The sequence below is a fragment of the Thamnophis elegans genome, chromosome 1, assembly GCF_009769535.1.
Source record: "Thamnophis elegans isolate rThaEle1 chromosome 1, rThaEle1.pri, whole genome shotgun sequence".
NCBI classification, from domain to species: Eukaryota; Metazoa; Chordata; class Lepidosauria; order Squamata; family Colubridae; genus Thamnophis; species Thamnophis elegans.
Genome location: NC_045541.1, coordinates 33,672,519 through 33,696,974, shown reverse-complemented (window position 1 = coordinate 33,696,974; position 24,456 = coordinate 33,672,519). Strand labels below are relative to the sequence as shown.

General features: G+C 36.9%; 1 protein-coding gene across 4 annotated transcripts in view; it reads left to right on the top strand.

Moving 5' to 3' along the window:
- The window catches only part of PKP4 (plakophilin 4), a 143,654-nt gene extending 121,421 nt beyond the window's left edge, over window positions 1–22,233 (top strand). For all 4 annotated transcript variants that reach the window (XM_032211078.1, XM_032211085.1, XM_032211069.1 and 1 more), the window contains 10 exons: window positions 4,544–4,661; window positions 5,522–5,713; window positions 5,874–6,047; window positions 8,985–9,135; window positions 13,802–13,997; window positions 17,242–17,326; window positions 17,457–17,574; window positions 18,994–19,125; window positions 19,422–19,495; window positions 21,253–22,233. In XM_032211078.1, the coding sequence (XP_032066969.1) occupies window positions 4,544–4,661; window positions 5,522–5,713; window positions 5,874–6,047; window positions 8,985–9,135; window positions 13,802–13,997; window positions 17,242–17,326; window positions 17,457–17,574; window positions 18,994–19,125; window positions 19,422–19,495; window positions 21,253–21,501 (1,489 nt within the window). In that variant the 3' untranslated portion in view covers window positions 21,502–22,233. The remainder of the gene's footprint in view (window positions 1–4,543; window positions 4,662–5,521; window positions 5,714–5,873; window positions 6,048–8,984; window positions 9,136–13,801; window positions 13,998–17,241; window positions 17,327–17,456; window positions 17,575–18,993; window positions 19,126–19,421; window positions 19,496–21,252) is intronic.
- Window positions 22,234–24,456: the final 2,223 nt, after the last annotated feature.

Below are 24,456 nucleotides of genomic sequence, written 5' to 3'. Positions count from 1 at the left end.
AATGTCAAGTTCAAAAGCAGGTGGTACTATTGACATAGGAGTCAGATAAGGTGTCTTTGCTTCTTACAGAATTAGTTTTACCTATGATTTTTGCCCCTTCAGCATTAGCAGCTCTGGTTCGAGCAATTTCAGCTTCAGTGGAGATTTCAGTTCAGTTGCCATTCAAGTAAGGTGCCCTTTCACTACCACTTAGAATCTTTTCTGGAAGCTCATCGGCTGATACATTTATTAGGGTGATTACTGGATGTAAAAGCTTTTGTTTTGAATTAGCTGCCCATTCCCTCTCCAAACTTGTTGATAAATGACCAAGGGATCTCTCTCTCCATATGACGAAACCCACCCTCAAACTCTTGGTCATTGACCCAATAAACATTATTTCATTTCACCTTTAAGCCTATCCCAATGGCTATTGGATATTGTATTGGACATCATCAAGTTTTGACTGAGTAGGTATGTGTACCAAATAGCCATTCCTTTATCTCCAGCTTTACTTAGATTGGCAAAGAAGGCTAGCAGAAGCTGCTTGCTATGTTCCATGCTTCTTGATAAGTAGGGAACCGATCAAAAATGAAGGATGACAATTACCGCTTTCTTGCCTCATCATTTATCTTCACCTCTGTAACTGTTGAGTATGGCCAGCACCAAAATTGGAACCTGTTGACAGACAGGGAAGGCATGAAATTCAACTTCAAATAATGTAATTCTTACCGTATTCAGTCATTGCTTTGTCCTAGCATACTACTAATCCTCAAACTCCTACAGGCTATTATCAACAATTTATGTAGGAAAAAACAAGTGATTGTTCAGGGGGGAAAGAACAAACAAGAAGTTACTATCTTCTTTATGATCATGCCAAGCAATAAATCATAGCAACTTAACATGTAATTGTGTTTTAGCAAGCATTGCCTGCTTCGTGCAGCGTCAGGGATGGAAGAAGTAGCCCCTCCACTCTTGTGTTACATCATTTTCTTTCATCATTTGGCATCTAAAATTCAGTGAACTCCACAGTAACAGCACCTCTGACTCATCTCCACAGAAACACCATTCATGGGTCTTTTTTCCTTGAAAATGCTCTTTCCAAAGTTGTGGTTGTACTGTATGCCTCTTTCTTCAGTCCTTTGAATTAGTTGTGCAGGTCTTCTGAGCCAGCCTGCAGCCAGCCTGCAGGAACCTTTCACAGAAGAATATTCCATGCACATCTATTACAAATAAAGCTCTTCACCATTTTTCTAAGTAGTAACAAGTTGAGGATTTGTTACATATTAATTTCAAATTCCCAAATCTTTTGGCTGACAATCCTTAGCTATGATCTGTTTCTGAATCAGACCATGCCCTACAGTAGGGGTGTCAAAACTCATGTCATAACAGCATCATGACTTTTCCCCCCCTCGCTAAACCGGGCATGGTTGTGGCTAGCATGTCCAGCCCACAAGTTTGATAGCCCTGCCCTACAGTGTCAAGTAACATGGCAGGCCGCAACAGATGGCAAGGAGTATGCCATAGGGTTCATTCTTTAGTGATTGCACATCTGGGTAAGACATTGCTGATCCACAAGAACAAAATGGAAGTATTTAAGAGGGGGGGGGGGAATGATTCTTTTTTCTCTTTTGTAAATATTAGATTTTCTGTGCTCCATCATATGACCAACTTTATTTATCTGTTGGTGGTGTTTATGTGCTGTTTCTCATCATACAAAATCTCACAACTTGATTTCCCAACATCACAATTGACTGAATATAGTTTTACAACCAGTGTATACTTCTCTGGCTGCCATTGGGAAAACTGCTTTGTCCATTACTGTGATTTTTGCTTGATTCAGATCCAGTCTACAGGAGGAGTGGTTCAGCTTCAATGTTCAGGTTTTCCTTGGTGCCTTGCACTGAACTTTCCAGCCACAAAGTCATGTTCTGCAGCATACTTAGCAGGGAGTAAACTATGCCCAATATTGGGTCCCTCCCTCCCATCTCTCTCTCAAGAGGTTATTGTTCTGAGAAAAATAGGAAAAGCAATATGTTCGCCAATTTGGATTATTTGTAAAAATAACAAAGGGATGTAAATAAATAAAAAGTTATGCAAATATCCCCATGCTACATCCATAGGTGTTTTTGGAATTCATTAGCTATTACTGGCACACGGTAATGTTAGACAGTAAGAGACAGTAACAGTAAGCAACAAATAAGTTAACCAAAAGCTGTGATGGTGGCACTAATTTAGTTTTTATCACTTCAGCTACACTGAGGTGTTGAGAGAACTTCCTTTTTCTGTACTATGGAGCTGAAATATTTGAATATTTTTAATTGTAGTTCATTAGCTATACGACTCTTCATGAGCCATCGCCACTCAATATTTTCCTGTTTTCCATACCGATTACCAATCCAAATGACCATGTTGCCATGGCAAATATTGCAATGTCATCTGCATACATTAAGTCAATGATGAGCTGTCCCTGGCCATATTCAATTCCATGCTTATTACTGAAGATTTTTTTTTCCATGAAGGCATCTGTTGCAGTATTAAACAGAAATGAGAATGGGATACAATCTTGGCATACCCAGTGCACTCTGGGAAACCCTCTTATAATTCACTTTTGAGGCAAACTCAACTGATTGGTTCATAGGAGCTGGCTTGTCATTTCCTCAGTGGCCAGTGCTAGCTGAACTGCATTCATTCTTCCATGACATTATGTAATATAAGTATTTGGTGATAACAAGCCCAGTTTGGAGAGAAGTTAGCAAGTCTTGTTCTCTTTGTTTTTGTATTTGGAGTTGATTGTCCATGTGAATATTTTATCAGCTGTAGAAAGTAAACTGATACCATGGTAACTTCTGCACTTGTGGTTGTACCCCCTCTTTTTTATGTATGGGGACTCCGATGGCTTGCTTTGATGTTCAGATCAGCAAGTGGAGAATTAGTAGTGTGCATAATTAGTGAGCACAGTTCTTAGCAAAGCTTACCTCCTGACTTCAGTGCTTCTGCTATGCCCTCATTACTCCACCTGCTGTGCCTTGCTTTAGTTGTTTTATAGCCTCTTCAGTGTCTTGGATGTTGATCTTGCCTCTTGTATTGGTTCTTAAAGAGAACCTAAATTGTTTCTGCAGGTGGTATATCAGTTCTTAGTGGTTATATATAGGGTGGAAACATTACTCCATCAGTTCAAATTTTCAGTGCTCATATATAAAAAGGTACCATGGGGTTTCCAAATGTTATCATTGATGTTATCCATATGACCTCCAAGAGGGTGCAATGTAGTATATAATATACAGTATTCTTGTTGCCAAGCTACTTTTTATGACTCTGCAGCAAAATTATCACAGTATTGTCAACCCAGCCATATAGATATTAACGCATCTATATGCCGGTCCCAAGCCCGGATAAATGGGGAGGGTTAATTCCCTATTGAGGAATTCAGGCACCTACTGTATCTACATAAATAATGGGAAACAGATATTTTATTGAAAATCCAGAAGCAAATTACAATAAGCATAAAAAAATTAAAAATCACACAAAATGTTAACCATCAAATTAAAGTAGAACATGGCTAGAGAAGGCCAAAATAGATGGGTTTTAAAGAGATACTTGAAACAAAATAGTTTTGGGGCTCAGAAGGGAGATGCTAAAGATCTAATTCACAGATTTTATGTCAAATTTGAACATGTAGCTTGATCAGTGTGAACTGATACAATGTTTAAAGAAAGCTGTGGCTTGGTAAATATTGTAAAAGTTTCTGGATTTTCTCTCCAAATACAAATGGTCTTAGAGAAAAATGAAATATGTTGTATTGTAATAGTGGAGATTCTAGTCCACTATTGCTATTATATTCTCCACTGAAATGGCTTTTTCTGTCCTTTTGTTCATATTCTCCGAATGAACTCCAGAGGGTTGCAGGTAAACACCAGAGCACATCAGAGAAATGGAAAGGGAGGCAGAAATCTGTTTCTACAATATTAGTTGTTGCCCATTTGAAAATAGAGTTTCTGTTAAACTGTTGTTTGGGTTAACTGCTCAGTTAACACACAATAGCAACAGCATCCTTGTAAAACAACAACAACAGATAATGTGTTTAACTATCTTAGATTCTTGAGAAGGATTCAAAAGTAAAAAGTAGCAAAACTAGTCAGAACTATCCATAAACTATGTGTACATGCTGTGTTTCCCTGAAAATAAGTCAGGGTCTTATTTTCTTTTGACCCCTGAAATAAGCGCTTGGCCTTATTTTCGGAGAGGTCTTATTATTTTTGTGGTGCAGGAGGAGGCGAGCATGGTCATTTCCTGGCTGCAATATTTGGGGGGAGGGCTTATTTTAGCACGTACATTCAAAAGCCAGATTGGGTTTATTATCCAGGGAGGTCTTATTTTCAGGGAAACATGGTAATAATATCATACTGGAACTGAACACTTCCAGATTTTTATACTTCCCCAGGAGTCAGTAGTATCATCTTGCATAAATATTCTTCTATAATCAATTTGTTGTATAGGCATAGCTAATAAACCACCCGTGCATATATCACAGGTTCTGTATTTTTTGCTTTCTTTTGTGCCTTAGGAATTTAAGTTCTGCAGGAGAAGAGGCAAGGAAACAAATGAGATCTTGTGAAGGATTGATTGATTCTTTGTTATATGTGATCCATACATGTGTGAACACTTCTGATTATGACAGTAAGGTATGCAAATGTTTTATTTACCAATTTTCTTTTCAAATAAGAGATATGTAGAATTGAAAGATGTCTATATTATTTCAGTCAGAATTTGCCTTTTTGTCACTGAATTTTTGTATGTGTAATGTCATCATTAATATATTTTTGTGTGGACAGAAAACTTAAGTAAACAGACAAGGGTTTTGTTGCTGCTGCTGCTTTCTTTTTATCCTTTTCTAGTTCCTATTCACCCCTTATTCCAAGTTAGCATTTTTAAGAGCTAAACTGTACTTGTTGTTTAGGGAAGATTCACTGTGATAAAGTTTGCGAACACCTACAGGAGGGTGTTATCTGTATTAGCACTATCTGATACTGACAATAATTCATTAAGTTAGTACTTCAAAACAAGGAAAACAATCGGGATATACCACAACATCTTAAAATATCTATATTATTTCAGCAAAGTTTTTTTTTAAAGGCAATCACAATACAGCCAAAAAGACAGAGTCATCTTTGTGGTACCATGTTTATTAAATTTCAGATAGGACTGATGTTTCTTATTACTTCAATATCACAAATTCAGGATTTGAGAAATGCAGTACTTAAGGAATTTAACATGATTTTTTAATATTAATCATTCCATATGATTTGGGTAGCATTACTTGATATTAAAAGATTAGAAAACTTAACATTCATTGCTTTACTTGGAGAAGTGAAAATTTACAGAGAAACATCTTGATAATCCCTCTTGAATTGTGATGGTGAAACTATCAATGCTTAGAGAAATATTTTCTTTCTTCAACGTATTTATTCCCTGAATATTCTCTAAAATGTATTTGCCCAAATTACTCTTGGATTTCTTTGAATCGCTTCTGTTTCACATTTAGACAGTCGAAAACTGTGTGTGCACACTTCGGAACCTTTCTTATCGTCTGGAACTTGAGGTTCCTCAAGCCCGCCTTCTTGGCATCAGTGAGCTGGATGACTTTTTGGGAAAGGAATCACCCAGCAAAGATTCTGATTCAAGCTGCTGGGGGAAAAAGAAGAAGAAAAAGAAAAAAACTTCCCAAGAGGATCAGGTTATTTTCTTTTTTTTCACATAACCCTCTTAGGAAAACCAAAATAATTTTTCCATTATCTATTTATATTACAGTGGAAGCTTTTTATGAGAACATTGAGTCACAATCAAAAGAAATAACCGTTCGAATGTAATATTTTTATTGTGCTTATTTTGTACAGTGGGATGGAGTTGGTCCAATACCAGGGTTGTCCAAATCTCCTAAAGGCGTGGAAATGTTGTGGCACCCATCTGTAGTAAAACCATATCTAACTCTTCTAGCGGAAAGTTCCAACCCAGCCACTTTGGAGGGTTCTGCAGGATCTCTTCAGAATCTTTCCGCAGGCAACTGGAAGGTAATGTATGAAACTTGGGAGTGGTTCATTCCTACTGCCTTTGCAACATTTATACTTTATTGGAGAGACACTTAGAATGTACAATTTGCAGTCTGAGTTTGCAATACTGTTCCATTCTGCAATATGCAGAAAACTGCAAACAGTTGGGTTTTTTAAATCCAAGAACCTTGCTTGAAATCACTCCTGAAATGTCTCTCCTGAAATGTTTCTAAAAGTGTTTCAATCTAACAAAACTTAAATCTGTAAGTGGATCGTATGACTGTTATTCAGCTAGTAAAATTAATTGGCCTGACTCTTTACAGTGCATTTGCAACTTATCTGTACATTTAACATTAGGTTGCAATTCTGTGAAGTCTGGAAGGGCCTCCTATAAAATATATGGGATATATTTTAGGGGTAGAAAAAGAAGATGGGATTTTGAAGGACAAATATGTATATGTATTTAGAATGTATATGTATACATTCTTTCTTAGCCACCTGAGAATCCTTGTTACCTATCTTTTATCAGGAAAAGGAAGATGGTTACTAGACATTCCCTGAGCATGCTAGGAATATTTCCCAGCCTTTTCAGGCTTCTAATATAGTAATAGAATAGAGGAAGAATTGTGCTGGCCTTGAAGCTGATGTAGTTCATGACCTTACTGTTGCTATTAACAACAATTGCAAGACCAGGAAAGTAATATTTGGGCCTCAAAACAATCTTCTGTCCTTCTGAACAACAAACAGCATGGTTTGGAGAGCCTGGTAGGGATATTGCAGCTCTACATCAAAATGTAGAACTGCTTTTCCAACCATTGTCAATCATACATAGTTAGGCCTTTATATATAGGCTAATTGAACAAACCCAATTGGTCCTCAGCATTCATTGTTTAATAGAAGTTGAAAATCAGAGAGTTGTTTGACTATTCATTGCATTCTTTTCAGATCCAATGACTAGATTCAAACAAATGTTAAATGTTAAGATGCATCTGAAGATATTTTTATATTTTGAACATTTTGTATCAATCAATTTTATTTCAGTCACAGACCAGCATAGAACTAATAACCTAACAATTACTCTAAAACAGACATAAATATTTTAAAAAATCAAACGGATAGGATAAAATAAGGTAAGACTAAAATTTTACAAAGTGCAGGAATTAAAACATGAGAGAATCTTATAGTTACGATTAATTTTACAATGAATAACCTAAATGCTACAAATAACTAGGACAGATAACTTTAAAAAGCATAAGTAATACTAGAATGTACAATAATGTAAAGCTATACAATACTAGCTTATAACCCTAGCCCAAACACTTTGCAGGGCTTCAGCAGGTATTAGACTTAATATAAAATAGTAAAGCTTCATATTCTTGTAATATCATTAAAATTCTAGTGCTACTCAGGGTTTTTTTAGTTATCTGTCCTAGTTATTTGTAGCAATTATGGCCGAACCAATTACAACCAAGAAATAGCAGAGTAAAACATAGAAATCTATGTGCATATTTAAAAGTAAAAGAGAAAAAGGCAGGGAGGAAATTGGGAGAGAGAAAATATATTGAGTTATAGAAGCCTAGTTAAGGCTCAGCATCACCTCACTTGCAGGAGTTGTTTACGTTTAATCACAGTTCTAATACAGAAATAGGCTACATTCTTTGAAATCCTTGCTTCCAGTCAATTAGCAAGAGGCTAAGGCAATCAGCCTCCGCTGCCCAGATATTCATGTTATATACAGTAGATGGGGAAATACAAGTATCTTGTAGATTTTTATTTTTAAAAAAGGCAATTCAGCAAAACACTATTCCAGTTTCAAATTCTCCCTCACCTCAAGGACAAAGCTACACTCTTCCCTCCTAATCTTTCTTTAAAAATTAGCTATTTGAAATCTAATCTTTTACAGCATATAACAAAAACAAAAAATATATTTTTTTCCAAGAGAGGAGCATTACAAATTCTGCTAAGAATACTGGATGGCCTTGTCTGAATATAATTTTATAACTCTGTAGTATCATTTATCATATTTTTAGATTATATTCTATTAAAAATTTAAAAATCTAACATTTTTCTAGAAAATGAAAAAGAATTTAATTCAGCTAATTAACTTTGCTGAAATATAGCTAGGTTTACAGCAAAAAGTAACAAAGAGTGAAAGATAGAGGTACTGAACCAGTGGTTGGTTGCAGGCGGTACGCCCCGGTACGGGTGTACCAGTGCCTGCTGGGAGCACCTGGTACCATTCCAGTACGGTGCTCTGCAGGACCCACCCACTATCCTTACCTATATGTGAGCTCTTCGGCGCTTCCCCGCATAGAGCGTACGGTACCTGCGTGACACTCTGCCGAGCAGCTGGAGTATCACGGAGGCGTTGCAAAGCATTGCAGGAAGTAAGGGTGCGTGTGTGTGTGTTGTGTGCGTTCATGTGGTGGACACCGGGCCCCGTTACACGTACCAGTTGCAACGGGATCCGGAACCTACCAATGTAGTAAACCCTTCAAATTCTGTTCTGCAGAGTCGTCAATCTTACTTTACAAAGTATTTTGTTATTCCAAGAGATTTTTTTAAAATATCCACTTTGGAAGATACTTATAAATAAATAACATACTGCTATGTTAAATTGCTTCAGCAGTTTTACTTTCCAAACGTTTTATCTTTATTCTATGTGTCACTGCATCTTTAATGGCTATTGAAACAATGATCACATAATTTAGTATTTTAATTCATTTTATTTCTCTGTGACTCATAAGAAGAAGCCTTCCGATGCTCAATCAGTGCCAAACCCACACTTAATTTAATGGGAACTGGATACAGGATTCCCATTTATAGTTAGGATAAACTTCTTTGAAAAGTTATAAAATAAATTTTGAAAAGATATAAACATTTACGTTTTGAAAAGTAATTTCGATGGATTCATAAGTGAGAAAAGTCTTATAAATAACATTTATTTTTATGCAACAGTTTGCAGCCTATATTCGAGCTGCTGTCAGGAAAGAGAAAGGACTTCCAATTCTTGTGGAATTGCTAAGAATGGACAATGATAGAGTTGTTTCTTCTGTGGCAACAGCCCTGAGAAATATGGCATTAGATGTGCGTAACAAGGAGCTTATTGGTGAGTATTGAGGGATACAATCCAAACTATAAATACAAGAAACCTTGAAGACACATTTTTTAAAAATCATTTTAGAATTCTATTATCCATTCCGTGCCTCTCCACTGTGAAAAACTGCCACCAAAGATATATTAATTTCAGTGGAATTTATATTTGCTGAACTTGATTGGATTTTTTTTTTCAGTTTCAATATAACCATAATCTTAAAGATCTTTTTACATCTAATGGTGGTTTCTGACAGCTCCTAAAGATGCTTTTCCTTTGGAGATTTACAGTTTTTTTTTTTTTAAAAAAATAACAATAATTTTAAAACCTTTTTTTTTTAACTTTTGTATTTCTCTCAAAAAATGTGGATAGGCCTGTCTTTTCTTCTTCTGAATTTCTTTTTCTAAATGAACAAAGAATGTTTACTGATATGGTTATTAATACAATCTAGATCCTTGATGGTGAACCTATGGCATGTGTGCCCAAAGTGGCACGCGGAGCCATGTCGCCTGGCACGCACAGTGTTATCCATTCCTCTTCCGGGTTTCCGGTGCACATGCACGCATGATGATCAGCTGGCCTTTGCGTGTGCGGCAGTGACGGAAACTGGTAGAGCTGATCTTCTGTTTTCTAGCATGTGTGTCGGCAGGCTGATCGCCGCGTGTTCACGCCGTAAAACAGAAGTTCATTTTCCAGCAGATGCATACCTCCTGGCCAGCTCCTTTTCCTTGCAGCCCAGACGAGAGTGCACGTCCTCCCTTTTCGGCACTCGGTGCCAAAAAGGTTCGCCATCACAGGTCTAGATAATTGGTTTGAGTTCCTGAAAAGCCTTTGATTAGGAATTTATTTGGTATTTTTCAAGATCAAACCAGATGAATTAGCTTGAAATACAGCTTGCCAGCCAATATTCCTTCTTGTACGGCAGAAAATATAGGAGGCTACACTTTCAGATCTAAACCCAAGTTTTTTGTGAAGTTTAAATCAAGTAGAAGAAAATCAGAATAGCATTCTGACTGCAATGTTTCCAATACCCTGTGCCTATTTGGTAGTGGGAGTGGACATAACATTCCCTCAAATACCCCCAATGTGTGGCGAGATTACAAAATTAATCATTAAAAACATTAGAAGCTATGAAATTCATTAAAAGGTTTTGCAAGGAAGCATTTAAAATATATTAAAAGTGATGTTGTGATCACTTAATATAAAAAGCTAAATAAAAAAATAGGAAAATAGGAAAGTTTAAACATACCAAGAGTAGGTATGTCCCCTGGGAAAGCGATTCATAGGCAGGGCAAAAATTTACAATATGGCTCTGTACATAATAATGGGATTTGGTTTTTTGTTTAGCTGAAAGAATAAGGAAACAAATGGATTTGATCCATTGATGAAATGATTCCAGGGTAATGCATCTGAAATGATGAGAATATGCTAACGTTTTGTTAGCCATGTTCTAGCTTCTTCAGACGTGCTTAACGTCTTGATGAAATGTATACATTCAAACAGGCTTCAACATTTTCTGCAAAATGTAGGAGTTATTCAGCAGATAAATCATGGACATGGTAACTTGGAGAATCATTTATGCTGCATCTGTTTTATCATCTGACAGGCCTCATAACACAGCTCATAAAAATTGAGAGAAGTGCTGAAAAAAGGATGAGATACATACTCAGTTCACATTTCAATGAGGCACAAACTGAGAATCTAAGAAAACCACAGAAATTGCCATCAACTGGAGGGGAGGACTCATCCCCTCCTGTAAGGAGACAATATAAATGTTTAAATGTGTCACCGATCATACTTTCTACTTAAGTACTGAAAGTTGTCTGCAGTTACTATTGCAGAGAATTAATGCTTTTCACATCTATATACTATTGAAACATTTGTCATGTCCTTTCTCGGGGTGAAACGGTGTACCATAGGGCAGCAGTGTTTGAAACCAAGGGACCTCAAATGGACTAACTTAATCAAGCGTGTCCAAAATACGGGACCCATTGACTCCTTAGAGAATGAAATTTGGGAAAGTTATGGCTGCTTTAGACTGCTGCCAGTCACATGATGGACATTTTGAACATTCCATGACAGTTTCCCAGCCAGTCTTGTAATCCCTTGCCAGCAGTGAAGAATTGACTCATCATGTGGCTTTAAAAGAAGCGACATCTGTATATGGCATGAACAAAGGCCTGGATATTTTTATTGCTTTACGTGTCCCTTCTCTGGCACATAAACATGCATCTGTAACTGTATCCCATTTTGTTCAAGAACTTAAGGTACATACAGGTAGTCCTCAACTTAAAATCACAATTGAGCCCAAATTTTATGTTGCTAAGTGGAAAATTTGTTAAGTGATTTTTGCCCCATTTTACAACTTTTCTTGCCACAGTTGTTCAGTGAATCACTGCAGTTAAATTAGTAGCACGGTTGTTAAGTGAATCTGGCTTCCCCATTGACTTTGCTTGTCAGAAGGTCACAAAAAGATATCCCATGACCCTGGGACCCTGTAACCGTCATAAATATGAACCAGTTACTAAGCATCCAAATGTAAATCATAGCACGTGGGGTTGCTGCGATGGTCATAAGTGGGGAAAATAGTCATAAGTAACTTTTTTCAGGGCCATTGTAACTTTGAACAGTCACTAAGTGAATTGTTGTAAGTCAACGACTACCTATAATATAGTTCATTCTCCTATATCTTCGCAACAATCCTGTGAGTTATGCTGGGCTAAAAGTCACCTAGTGAGCTGCTGTGGCTGCAGATGAACTAAAAACTGGATCTTTCTGGTGCCAGCCAAATGCATTAGCCAATTTATCTTAGTCCTTGCCTGTTTCATTTTTCAATTGCTCTTACTTTGAAAATGAGTGCATGACCTGCCCCTCCTTTGGCCACTGGAGATCATGTAGACCAGTGGTTCTCCACCTTTTTGTCACCACGGAGCCCATTTAAATACCTTTTGTGGCCATGAACCATGGCCACAGATCCCCAAGACTTAACTCAAGATTTAAATCATAACATTTCTCAAAGCCTTAATGGATCTCTTTATCAATGACACACACACACCCAACCTTTTGGGCACTAGGGACTGGTTCTGTGGAGAAAGGTTTTTTCACAGACTGGAGGGTGCGTTCTGCCTGCATCTCACGGATGGGGCTTTGCTTGTTTGCGCAGCCCAGTTGCTGGCATGCCACAGACCGGTGCTGGTTCACAAATGGGGTTGGGGACTCCTGCCTGTGGTGACATCATGCCCCCCACAGGAGTCCTCCGACTACAGGATTGCTCTAGCCTTCAGGAAGTCATGTGATCCTATATTTAAACTGACTCTGACAGTTTCTTACAACTCAGTGGAGAATCCTGAAGAACTGTTCTCAAATAACTTTTATCTTGGGTTCCTCTCAATGAAGCAATGAGAAAAATCAATTCCACATGAATTACATGCTTCCCTGGAATGATGAAAAAATATTGTTCCTTCAGTACTGTCAGTGAAGAAGCCAACACTATTCATTTTCCAACAGTATTCCTTGGTTCAATAGCAATCTGCCCATGGCCATTCTATTCCTCTCTTTAAATAATGAAATATCTGGGAAAAGATGACCCAAATAGGGCGCGGGATGCCTCGTTAAATTAAGTGTTAATTATTATTTATATCCAAATATAAATTTCATTTTTATAAGAAGTAGCTAATTAAAAGCCCCTACATTGTGTCAACCCAAAGCTTGAGGTAATTACTTTTCTTTATCGCGCCATGTCCATCTTTTTCTTTCTAAGAGATCCACAGATACTATTTGTAACAGGTGAAAAATGACGTAAGCAGGGAATCTGTGACCTATTCAGTTGTTCATGAAAAGAAACCTTTCCCAAAAAAAGCAGACCCATAGTCTGAATAATAGGTTTTTCTCTTCTATGCACATTTATTGCCTCCATAGTTACTAGAGCCAAGATTAGGTTATAACATTGATCTTGTTTTGTTGTCTGTGTGTTCCAAGTTATGCTTGAAAGAAAAAGAGAGAGCAGCCGGATGAAATATCTGCTGGTTTTCAAGAAATCACATATTGAAATTAATTCAATGTGTCTTTTTAGCTTTAAAAATAGCTCAGCTAAAACAAGGTTATCTGAAATAAGTAAACAGATTTGTGTATGTTTATGTACTTTGGCTTCTTGCCAGAATCATTTTAATCACATTCCCTTTTAATCCAGTAAAAGAGTCCAGTACATTTTTTTTAATTGAAAACTGATGTTGCAACACCTACTTTTCCCCCTCTAAACCAGTGTTTTTCAGTCTCAGCAACTTTAAGATGGATGGACTTCAATTCCCCAAATTCTCTAAGCAACATAGAGAATTCTGTGAGTTGAAGTTCCACCCATCTAAAAATTGCTGAGGTTAATTTTACTAGTATTATTTGTATCAGGATGTATGACATCCAAGTGCCACACTGTTCACGCATTGATATATGTATATGTGTGTGTAAAACAAAATTTAAAAATAACAAATAAATAAATAAATTGCTGAGGTTGGGAAACACTGCTCTAAACAGTTGTATAGGATGGTTTATTTTTTATGAAATTGATTTTCCCGTATTAAATAGAACCTCTTTCCCTTGTTTTGAATGTGTGCTTCTCTCTGTATCATCATTCTTTATGATGTTGAAAGTATATACTGTGGCTTAATTCATAGCCTCTTCTTTTCAGGTAAATATGCTATGCGGGACTTGGTAAATCGCCTTCCGGGAGGAAGTGGGCCCAACATTCTCTCTGATGAAACAGTAGCAGCCATCTGTTGTGCTTTGCACGAGGTCACCAGCAAAAACATGGAAAATGCCAAAGCCTTGGCTGATACGGGAGGGATAGAAAAACTGGTGAACATAACCAAAGGAAGAGGAGACAGGTCAGTACTGGATGTTTGAATTTCTCCAATAATCTTTGTCAGCTTTGGAGACCAGGAATGTATCCCATTAGGAAATAGCTGTTGATTTGAGAAACTGTTTATTTCCGCACTGTCAGCTATTAAATTCACTGACTAGTCTTATATTTTATATTTGTTTAGGAGGAAACAGAGGAAACGTAGCGTCTCTTCTGTTTTCATTTTCATAAGGTCCAAGTAGTGCCGGCCACTCTCGTTGTTATAGAGCATTTATTTGTAAGTGCTTTTCTTGCAAACTGCTTCAGGATTAAATGGCAGTGATATTTATCGCTTTTCCATGTTGTTTCTGTGCACAGGATCAGAGAAAATGTGGGTATATATGTAATCACATATATATGTTTCTCTGTGTGTCAATCACAACCTCCAGCCAAAAGCTGGTTGGAGTCATAAAAAGAGGACATCTGCCTGATCATTAAAAGGTGGCTTATGTTGCAAAGCATGAAAAAACTGCTGGGAATGTCTGCTGTGACATTGAAAAAAAGAGAATGAAATGAAAGATGCTATTATGAAGCATTAAATTGTGTCAGAAATCTAACCTCTTTTCTCTTGCTGTTTCTCCTGCTTTGCTCTCAGTGCCACTTAGTGATGATTTTTTTTTAATTAGATGAAATATGCAATTCTTATGCATATATAAGGACATGGGGGGTCACTTGTACCAAAGAAATTCTTGCTCTCTACTTCTATACTATGAAAAATTGTTCCTGAGGTTGTGGGGATCTCCTAAATGACATGAGGTGTGTCAAAACACCTTTTACATAAGCACTTGCCAATCGAAGCCAGTGGCCCTAATACGGCACATTTTTGTGTGCAATTTTGTTGCCCCAGGCTAGTCAATACTGACAGCCTATGCAATCTTGGTTATTTAGAAGTGTGAGTATATTTGTTAGCCATTATATTTGTCGAAGTGCATAAAAAGTACATTTCAGTTGAATTATCAAAGTCCTAAAGTAAAAGTTGGTTTGATAATATAACACAGATCCTTCAGGTGCTGCATTAGTTATCTGCTTGCTTCCAGTTATTACCTGTAAAGCTTTATATGCATAGATCTAGATTTACCTTCAGAGCTGCCTACTTTAGACAGAATCTACCAATTTTATCTGATTAACCTTTAAGGAGATGTCTGGGTCTCTCCTCATCAGATTACAGGGAATGGTGTGAAAGTAGGTGGGGTTTTTTAAGTCGCTGTGTCTCTTTTGGCTCCAACACTCAGAAGAATTAAATCTTGGCCTGCCTTTAAATAATTATTTGAAGATCATAAGATTGGTGCCTGGGGTTGTTTTTTAAGTTGTATTATGTAATTTTTAAAAACATTTTATTCTTATTACTTGGGCTTTAAATTCTATTATTATCATAGTCAATTTTTAATGATTCAAATTCTTCGGGGCAGAACAGAATACAGTGTGAACGAATGAATGAAATAAAGGTTATAAGGAAAATATAAATAAATCAGTGGCACTGTGTTCATGTTCCAATCGCAAAGGTAAATCAAACCAAATAGGTACAACAAAATAAAGGAGGATAAGGAAAGTAAAATTCTAGCTTCAAGGAAAGAAAAGTCATGTTTAAAGGTCCTCACTGATAGGGGCTTGGATTTTCATAAACAATTAGACCAGTGTTTGTTAAACTTTTTGCAAGTGTGAATCCCAAAGAAACATTTGAAAAAGGCATAGATCTCCAAGTTACAAGAATAACTCCTGCCTATATGTTCACACATAATACCATTTTTCACTGAACTATAATTACAGTTGCATTGGCAGGGAGAGGTAGGGATTGAAGTAGTGTCTTCTGCCCCGCCAACTGACTGATGGTGAATGCAGGGAGATGACTGTGGTCCACTTGTGGGTCACAGATGCTAGTTTGAGAATCATTGCTTTCAGCTTAGTATATGGAAGGAGCTGTTCAGAACTCACATCCTGTAGGCCAAAACCCACATCTTTAACTGGGCTTGTAAATGGATAGATAACTAAGGCACTTTTAAATGAACTGTGATACATTCAAGTTTGTTTCTGCTAATGAAAGCCGAGCCCTATTGTTTTCATTTGGAATGGCTACATACTCTATGTGGAGATTCCCAAGCTATGCATGGGAATCTCCACATTTTAAAAAAAACAAACCTCTTGCTGCCATCTCATCTGGAAATACCCCAAATTTAAATAACACTGCATTTTGCATTTTGTGGACTTGAAAGCAATAAACACACAAATAAAAACACAAATGTTTATTAAGCAAACCCTAGCAAAAGAGTAACTCTAACTTAAAAGCATAAAATAGATAGAAAATATTCATAGGCAAGGAAATTAAACAAGACATGGCAACAGAGAAGTGTAAATATAGGAAAGAATTTTATATCCCTTTGGTAACTTGGAGTCCCTCATCCTCATCAGGCATTCTCCAGATTATGCTGGCTAGCATATAGTACCTTTCCTCATTAGGTTTATAAAGAGGTTCATTGCTTAGAGGTGATTTAATGAGTATTTGTCTTCCTCTCTTTCTTAATCACTTAGATTAATTCTTCCTAGGTACTGTTAACCATGCCATAGCCATTTCATAATTAAAAAACACATCTGGACAGATCAAAAAAGCCCACCTGTCCATGCCAGTCTAACTCCCTACACCAGGTGGTTTTGAAATAACCATCAGAGTATGCTGGCATAATTGGCACAAGGTTTTAAGATACAGTGTGAAATAGAATAGAATTGTCACTTTAAATGTACTCTAATAAGCATATATTAAAATGAAATTTTGTTGCATTCAACTCTCAAAAAATAACCCTTATGCATACACACACACATGCGCGCGCACACACACACACATATGACACAGAAAAACATCACAGTTTAGTTCAAATGTATACATATACATGGCGAAAAAAGACTCCTTTCCAACTTACCCATTTATTTATTTGTTTGTTGCTGATAGTTCACTTTGATCATAAAATATTGATCTTCTTTCACTTGAATTATGGTTCACGTAAAGTAGAAATTAATTTTCAATCAAGGAATGTTGCTAGCAGACCCCTGTTAGTTTAATATGACTTCTCACTTTCAGAGCTGTAGACTCTGCTTTCAGAATTAGATTTTGGAGTTGGAAGGGGGAAATTATTCTCTTCCCATTCTGTTAAAGGAAACTGTTTTAACTAATGGTAACTTAGCACTGAATGCCACCCATTGTGAAGTGTGAGCATGTCTGATACATCTTTTCTTCTTAGATCATCACTAAAGGTTGTCAAGGCAGCAGCCCAGGTGCTCAACACATTATGGCAATATCGTGACCTCCGTAGCATTTATAAAAAGGTAATAAATTAAATGCTCTTCTCACAAAGATCATATTCATTAAGATTTAATACCACAATGAAGTCTAAACAATTTCTCTTAATTAAATGGAATTTATTTATCGTGTGACCTTCTTTTCCTTCTTCCACAGGATGGCTGGAATCAAAATCATTTTATTACTCCTGTGTCAACACTTGAGCGTGATAGATTCAAGTCACATCCCTCCTTGTCTACAGCAAATCAGCAGATGTCACCTATTATTCAATCTGGTCAGTCAATCAACTTTCTTGCATGTGCCAAATTCGATATTCATTAACCAAACGGGTTTTGCACTCATCTTCTGAAACCTTAGAAAACTGTTCTTTGTCAGCCTCTCTTCTCCTATACCAGGAGTCAGCAACTGACGGCTCTGAAGCCGCAGGTAGCGCTTTCATCCCACTGCTGCATCTCTCTGTCACCAGTCAGCACCACAATTTTGAGAAGAGCTTCGGAGGGGGGTAAGCAGGGGGCGCCAAGGGCAGGTTTTCCTGTCAGTTCCACAATTGATAGAGCTTTCGGTTAGGATAGGTAGAGGAAAAAGGATGTCATGCTAGGAGGAGACTCTATGGTGGGGAAACCTGACTTCCGGTGGACTCCAGAATTAAACAGGGGGCTTCTGGTTAGGAGCTTTGTGGCTCTTTGAGTGGTTAATGTTGCCGACCCGTGTCCTATACAATTGAAGCTATCTTTCCCAACTTGATTTTGATATGACAAAATCAAGTAAGGATAGACTATAAACTTTTAATCAAATGCTCTCTAAGGTGACTTGTAAAGCAGTCTGACACAATAAAGAGAGAATACTTGCAGTTAAACCAGAACAGTATTCATACTGAAACTGTCAGATCAGAGATAGGGTACAAATTTAATATTTGAATGGCCCTTGGTTCAATTTGTTGTCTGTATGTATGTGAAAGGGACAAACTCTTGAATTAAACTCTCTCAGTTATCCACCCATCAGTGTTGACAATATTCAGCTCAACAACCTAGAGGTTTAATTACTATTAATTAAGTTTTCATTTTATTGGAAGCTGGAGAGGGACTAATTTATCTGTAAGCATAGTCCTGCCCACAACACAATAACATCTTCATCCAATCAGAGAGGCAACATATAGTTTTAGCCCCCATATCCATCCACTTGCATTCCTGAATGTGCACCTGCATTCTACAGCTATGCCATTTGATGCAGTCTCCAGGTAGGACTTCTTTGACCAATCTTCACAAGTATGTTATCCCACTGGATAAGGGATGGCCAAGAAGAAGATAAAAAGAAATATACAGGAAGGCTTCAGCTGACCAGAAATCATAAACATACCAGACAGGGCTGGATTTTTAAAGTCCTGCAAATGGGAAGTTTCTTTTTCAGGAACTTTCAAGGACACATTCTCTAATAAATTGCTGGAGTTGGGGTTTGAAGTTAAGATTTGAACTGGGTCATCATATTCCTAATCTAACAGATTACTTGCTGCACTGAGTCTGCAAATTCTCTCTTCCAGAAGGTCACAGTTAATATTGGCAGATATACACTTGTTTCCCTATTTTTGTCACTAGTCAAGTAGTTGATTATTAACCAGCAGCTGCATAGTTTCTGAACAGATCTGATGCTCTCTTCTTGTTTTGGCCCCCTCTTTCTGCCTCCTTCTTTTCCTCAGTTGGCAGCACATCTTCCTCACCAGCACTCTTGGGAATCCGAGACCCTCATTCCGAATATGATAGGACCCAGACTTCTATGCAATATTATAATAGCCAAGGTGATGGGATTGCACATAAAGATATCTATACTGGTAAGAGCTCAGTGAGATGAAACTGAAATTACTCTCTCTATTTAACCTCTTTGTTTATAAAAGTTCAGGGGTCGGGATAGGGGAAACATAGTGTAAGCAAGTTGAGGTTCTATTTACCAAGCACCTATAAAATAGGTTCCAAAATAATGTATTGAATGCCAGTGGCTCTTTTCTGATACCAAATCAGTTTATTTTTTATGTATTGCTTGAAAAGGTTTGTTCTTCTTTCAGTAAAGCATAAAATAACCAATTGGCATGAAATGTGGTTTTAATACAGTACTGCTATTTACCTACAGGCTCTAGTAAACCTTCGCCAATTTATATCAGTTCCTATTCCTCACCAGCAAGGGACCAAAATCGGCGCCTACAGGTAAGGTGTGGAAGTTTATTCTAAAGATGATCAGTTTCAATCCCAATGAGGGTGCTTTTTACGTTAATGGCATTGCAGTAATATAAGGACATTAAACAGGGCATTATTCTGAGTAATCATGCAAAATTGTCCAATTTTATGGGGGGGGGGGAAATGTTCCCCAGAAATATCCACTAGTACAGGAATATAGATGTTTTGTATTCCTGCTTCCCTCCAAGAAAAGCTCTGGCTAATACCCATGATAGGGCAGTAGATGCAACAAGGTTGACTCAGCCTTCCATCTTTCCTAGGTGGATAAAATGAGGACCCAGATTGTTGGGGCAATCGGCTGACTCTGTAAGCAGCTTAGAGAGGACTGTAAAGCACTGTGAAGTGGTATATAAGTCTAAGTACTATTACTAACTTCACTAAAACTATATATGCAATATTAGCACATCAGGTGGCATATGCATGCACAAATTTTTTTCCTACAGAGGCATAATTAATCACATCCTAAAATGTGCCACTAGGAAAGGAAAAATTATAAAATCAATTGCACAACAAGATTTACAATTAGCAAAGAATGAAAAATGACACAGAACCAAATCCTCAATACAGAAAAAAAATGCCTTTAGCAGGAGGTTGATGAGATGCTAGTGTGTGAGCTTACTAGTGGAACAGCTGAAGAAACAATATGGCACTTTGATTTTCTACCTTTATTCACGGTATTAAACCTTGTTCAAATGGAGGGCCTAATTCTTACAATTTTAAATTTCCAGGAATTGTGGGAAAAATACAAATGAATAATAGAAAAAAAACAACTCTTCTCAGAGGGTAATCAAAGATGGAAGATTGTAGATAGGTGAATGATTTATCTAAAGAGGACAGTAGCTTGTGTATGGTGTCCAAATACAAAGGCACAAGACAGAAAACAATGCATTTGCAGCATTCTAGCAGTGTAAATGAACAGGCAATGGAACATGTATTGAATGGAGATGCAACTTTGTCATGAAGAAGAGATTGAAAAAAAGTGTAGGAGACTAGTTAGCATAGCATTTGTGACAGAAGCATCAAGGTGCTTCCATGTTGAAAGGATTAACTTGTGACATCACCATTGCCCAGGGGACTCCCAGTTGGGGGCTGTTTTCATGTCCCCTGCAGGAACTGGAGTGAAGGTGCTCAATCCTGCCCCATGGCAGCACTCGAGTCTCGAACACGGGCTTGCTAATCTCGAGTCACTTCCTCACTATGTTCCAAAGGAGAATACTTTAAGTATGTTTTATTAACTAACAAAGAAAGTGTCTGATTGAGATGGGCTGCAGTCAGTTTCCTACGAATAAATATCTCCTGTTGGTTATCTGTATTCTCACTAGGGAGGACAAAAAAATGAAAATACTGTTATTTAAAAGACTGAAGCATGCATAATCGCCATAATCTTCATACTTGATTAAGAAACTGTCTGTTGACTCCACAGATGCTTGGGCTCAAATACCAAATCAAAAGTATTATTTTATATACACAATGTACTTATAAGCTAACTCATTATACCAAAAATTATACAGGCTCATTGTTGGCTTTCTTGAAAGTGGATCTAAAAAAGACTATTAAAAATATACTGGAAGATTTGATAAATATTATTTCTCACTGTAAAAATGTCATCACATAACTCTTTTCTCATATGACTAATTTACTGCTACTTCTCTATGCATGGAAATCTGTTGTATAGTTCTAAGAAAGTGAATAATGTTGCATGTGCTTTTGTTTTATTTTCCAAATAGCATCAGCACTTATACTACAGTCAAGATGATTCCAACAGAAAGCATTATGATGCATATAGGTTATACTTGCAATCCCCACATAGTTACGAAGACCCATATTTTGATGATCGGGTTCACTTCCCAGCCTCTACAGATTACTCAACACAGTATGGACTGAAATCAACCACAAACTATGTCGATTTCTATTCTACCAGACGACCTTCTTACAGAACAGAACAATATCCTGGGTCCCCTGACTCTTGGGTGTAGCATTCATAAATCATACAGTTTCTTTCTAACTTTGCTTGAGAAGAAGTTGAGTAAAGGTTTCATTGTTTTGAGGGAGAAGTGTGAAAGTGAATTACAAAGAAGGAAAGAAGGAAGAGTTTTAAGAATCAGGATGACAGGAGAGAAATTGGGAAGAGAGGAGGTTTGCTCTGTTTAGATTTTAGATCTCATTACTTGTAGTTCCTGTAGTTCGGTGAAGGTGTGGGCAATGTGATGAAAGGTTTGAGAACTGAGGGAAATGGATTTGGGAAATGTGTAGATCAGATCAAATTACAGATGATTTTTTTAAAAAAAATGTGAATAGAAGTCTTATTCTCATAGTTGTACAGAAAAAGCCCAGATGCCATTTTGTTTTATCACTATTACTAAATGTCAAGATTGTATGCTATCATGTCTTGTAAATTTCTTTTTAGTTGTTGTAAATATGGAAATGCCACATTGGTTAGAAGTGCCATCATTTTAATGCCATGTGTCATTTTAAAATGGATTTCAAATATTGACAACTTTAGCCAGAGAAAGAAAGAACACTTATGGAATTGATTGTTATAAATAAATATCATTTGGTTTTTAAAACAAATAGTGTACTTTTGAAGCACAAACTTCAGTCAAATATATCTGCACCTGTCTCATTCTTTGCCTCTTTCCCAGAATACTTCACTGCCATTTTTAATGCCTATGGGGAAAAAATAAATATGGACATCTCAGCCATGAAAAGTAGTTCCCTTCTCATTCTTCTTTATTTTTCATGTTTACTGTTAAAGATCAAAACAGTTGTAAATGCTCACTGTGAGTTGTAAAAATGGATTTAAATATATGCATATGCATTGGCAATTTTTTTCTATTGTCCAGAATTTATTTCTTATTTGTTGAAACATGAAATTATGTACTTTTTGCTCATCTTTTTTATTTCCCAGCATCCATTATTTTTTGCTGTTCATAGTTGATTATATTTCTGTTCAAAAATACATGATACAGAATAAAGTTTTTTTCTTCTTTTTTTCTCTTTTATTTTCTTAGTGTTTCCAGTTGGCTCATATACCTCTTCTTACATTTTTTCTTTTCATTAATAAGCATTATTTCCATTCACTTTTTTATCCTCATTAGGACTTGGTTTTTAGACCCAATTCTAATTAATTAGGATTTATTTGTTGCACATCTGCATCTGGTTGTGACTATGTCATTGCTGCTGCTCCATAAGTAGAACTTATTGCAGTCATCATAAGTAAGATGAAGCCATATATGGAAGAACAAGCAGAAACAAAAATGTTTGTAATTCTGAGCTGAAGATTAATACATACCTGGATATTGAACTTACATACTTCCTTTAGTTCACAATGCTTAAGATGCCAATCACATACGTCAAGGTAAGGTGCCATCTGGGTCATTGACCATATCCCCATCTTCACTGCTTTTTCAAGCACCTTGAATTCACTCACAGGTATTTCTCTTTGACAAAGAGTTCTGGCAAAAAATAGTTTGCTGTAGAATCATTTGCTTTGAAGTTTAGTAATATCAGAGGATGATTACATGATGCTCTTTGTATTAAGGTTTAAAAAAAATGTTCTGGCTTTCTACAGATAAAAAACAACCCAAGCAATGACAAGGCCATTGTTCCATTTTATATCTGAGTAGTAGTTGAGATCTTACTCTTCATCAATTTGCCCCAGGTGCTGAAGACATCCCATGCCCCCTTCTGAGAACACTGGAAACCACTGAGGGCACCAAGGTGTAAGGAACATGTGGTTATAACAACATTTAGAAAATAATGATGGGAAAGGCAACTTCATCCACAACTTAAGCTCAAAATATGTTCTGAATAACAGAGAATCTCCACACACATCTTGATTTTAGTCCCTTCATATATTGTCCCAGAATTTGATCTTATTTCATTTTTTCTTTGTTCCTCCTCACAAAATCCTTCAAAACTTTTAGCAAGTCTCTCTTGTAAATCCCACGTAGGGACGTTTTCAAGTCACTCTTTTCATTTATTTTCATATCCCTTTTTATAATTATTAGGACTTCAGCAAGTTTCATTTGTATATTCAATGCAGTATCATTTTTCATATCATTCTTGTAACCTGTCATTCCATATCCGTTTCAGTTCTGTCCAATAAAACTTGTTCCTCTTCCATAACAACTTTTAAATACAGACTATATAGAGGCAGAAACTCTTAAAATAACTTCCGGGTCCATTGTTCAAAAATACCCTTCAATACATCCAATGCAAAGATATTTTGTTCCATTCTTTTTTTCTGTTTATTTCAAAAGAAAAAAAAGTGAATCCTTAAACTTGTATGGAAAACTTATTTCACTAGGGATTGAAAGAAAATAGCCCAGTGCTGTAAAATTGGTAGAGCCAAAGATTCTTAATAGCGGGGGGGGGGGGGTGTTAATCAACAGCTTTTGAAAAAGGTAGACATATGAATACTTTTGAAAGACACCAACTCAGGTTTGAGTGAAGATGGCTTTGCCTCATCTCCCAGAGCTCTAAACCCACTGGAGACTGCTGTCCCCTCATGAGGAGCAATTGTCTGGAGCGTTTATGAGCAATCTCAAGTATCTCCTTGTCCAGAGAGGAATAATGAAGAGCCAGTCTATTTGCTGTGGTCGGCAATTCTGCTTTTACCGGAGCCATCTTCAATTCACCATTCTTCCCTGGAAGTCCACACACGTCACACTTTCTATTATGCAAATGAGTTTCAATTTATTTCTGTTCAGCCTGTTCCATTTTATATTAATGTAGGATTAATGGTAGGGTAGCAGGCTCAACTCACAAGTTTTGTTGACCTCTCCTATGAGAAAGATGACACTGATGAAAAGTAATTGTTAAGGCTGACAGCTTTGGAGGGAGGAGATGCTCTTATGAAAATTAGTGTCAGTGTGGACACTGCACTGATGAAAATATGCAAAAAAATGTAATAAAACTTATTGCAGCTC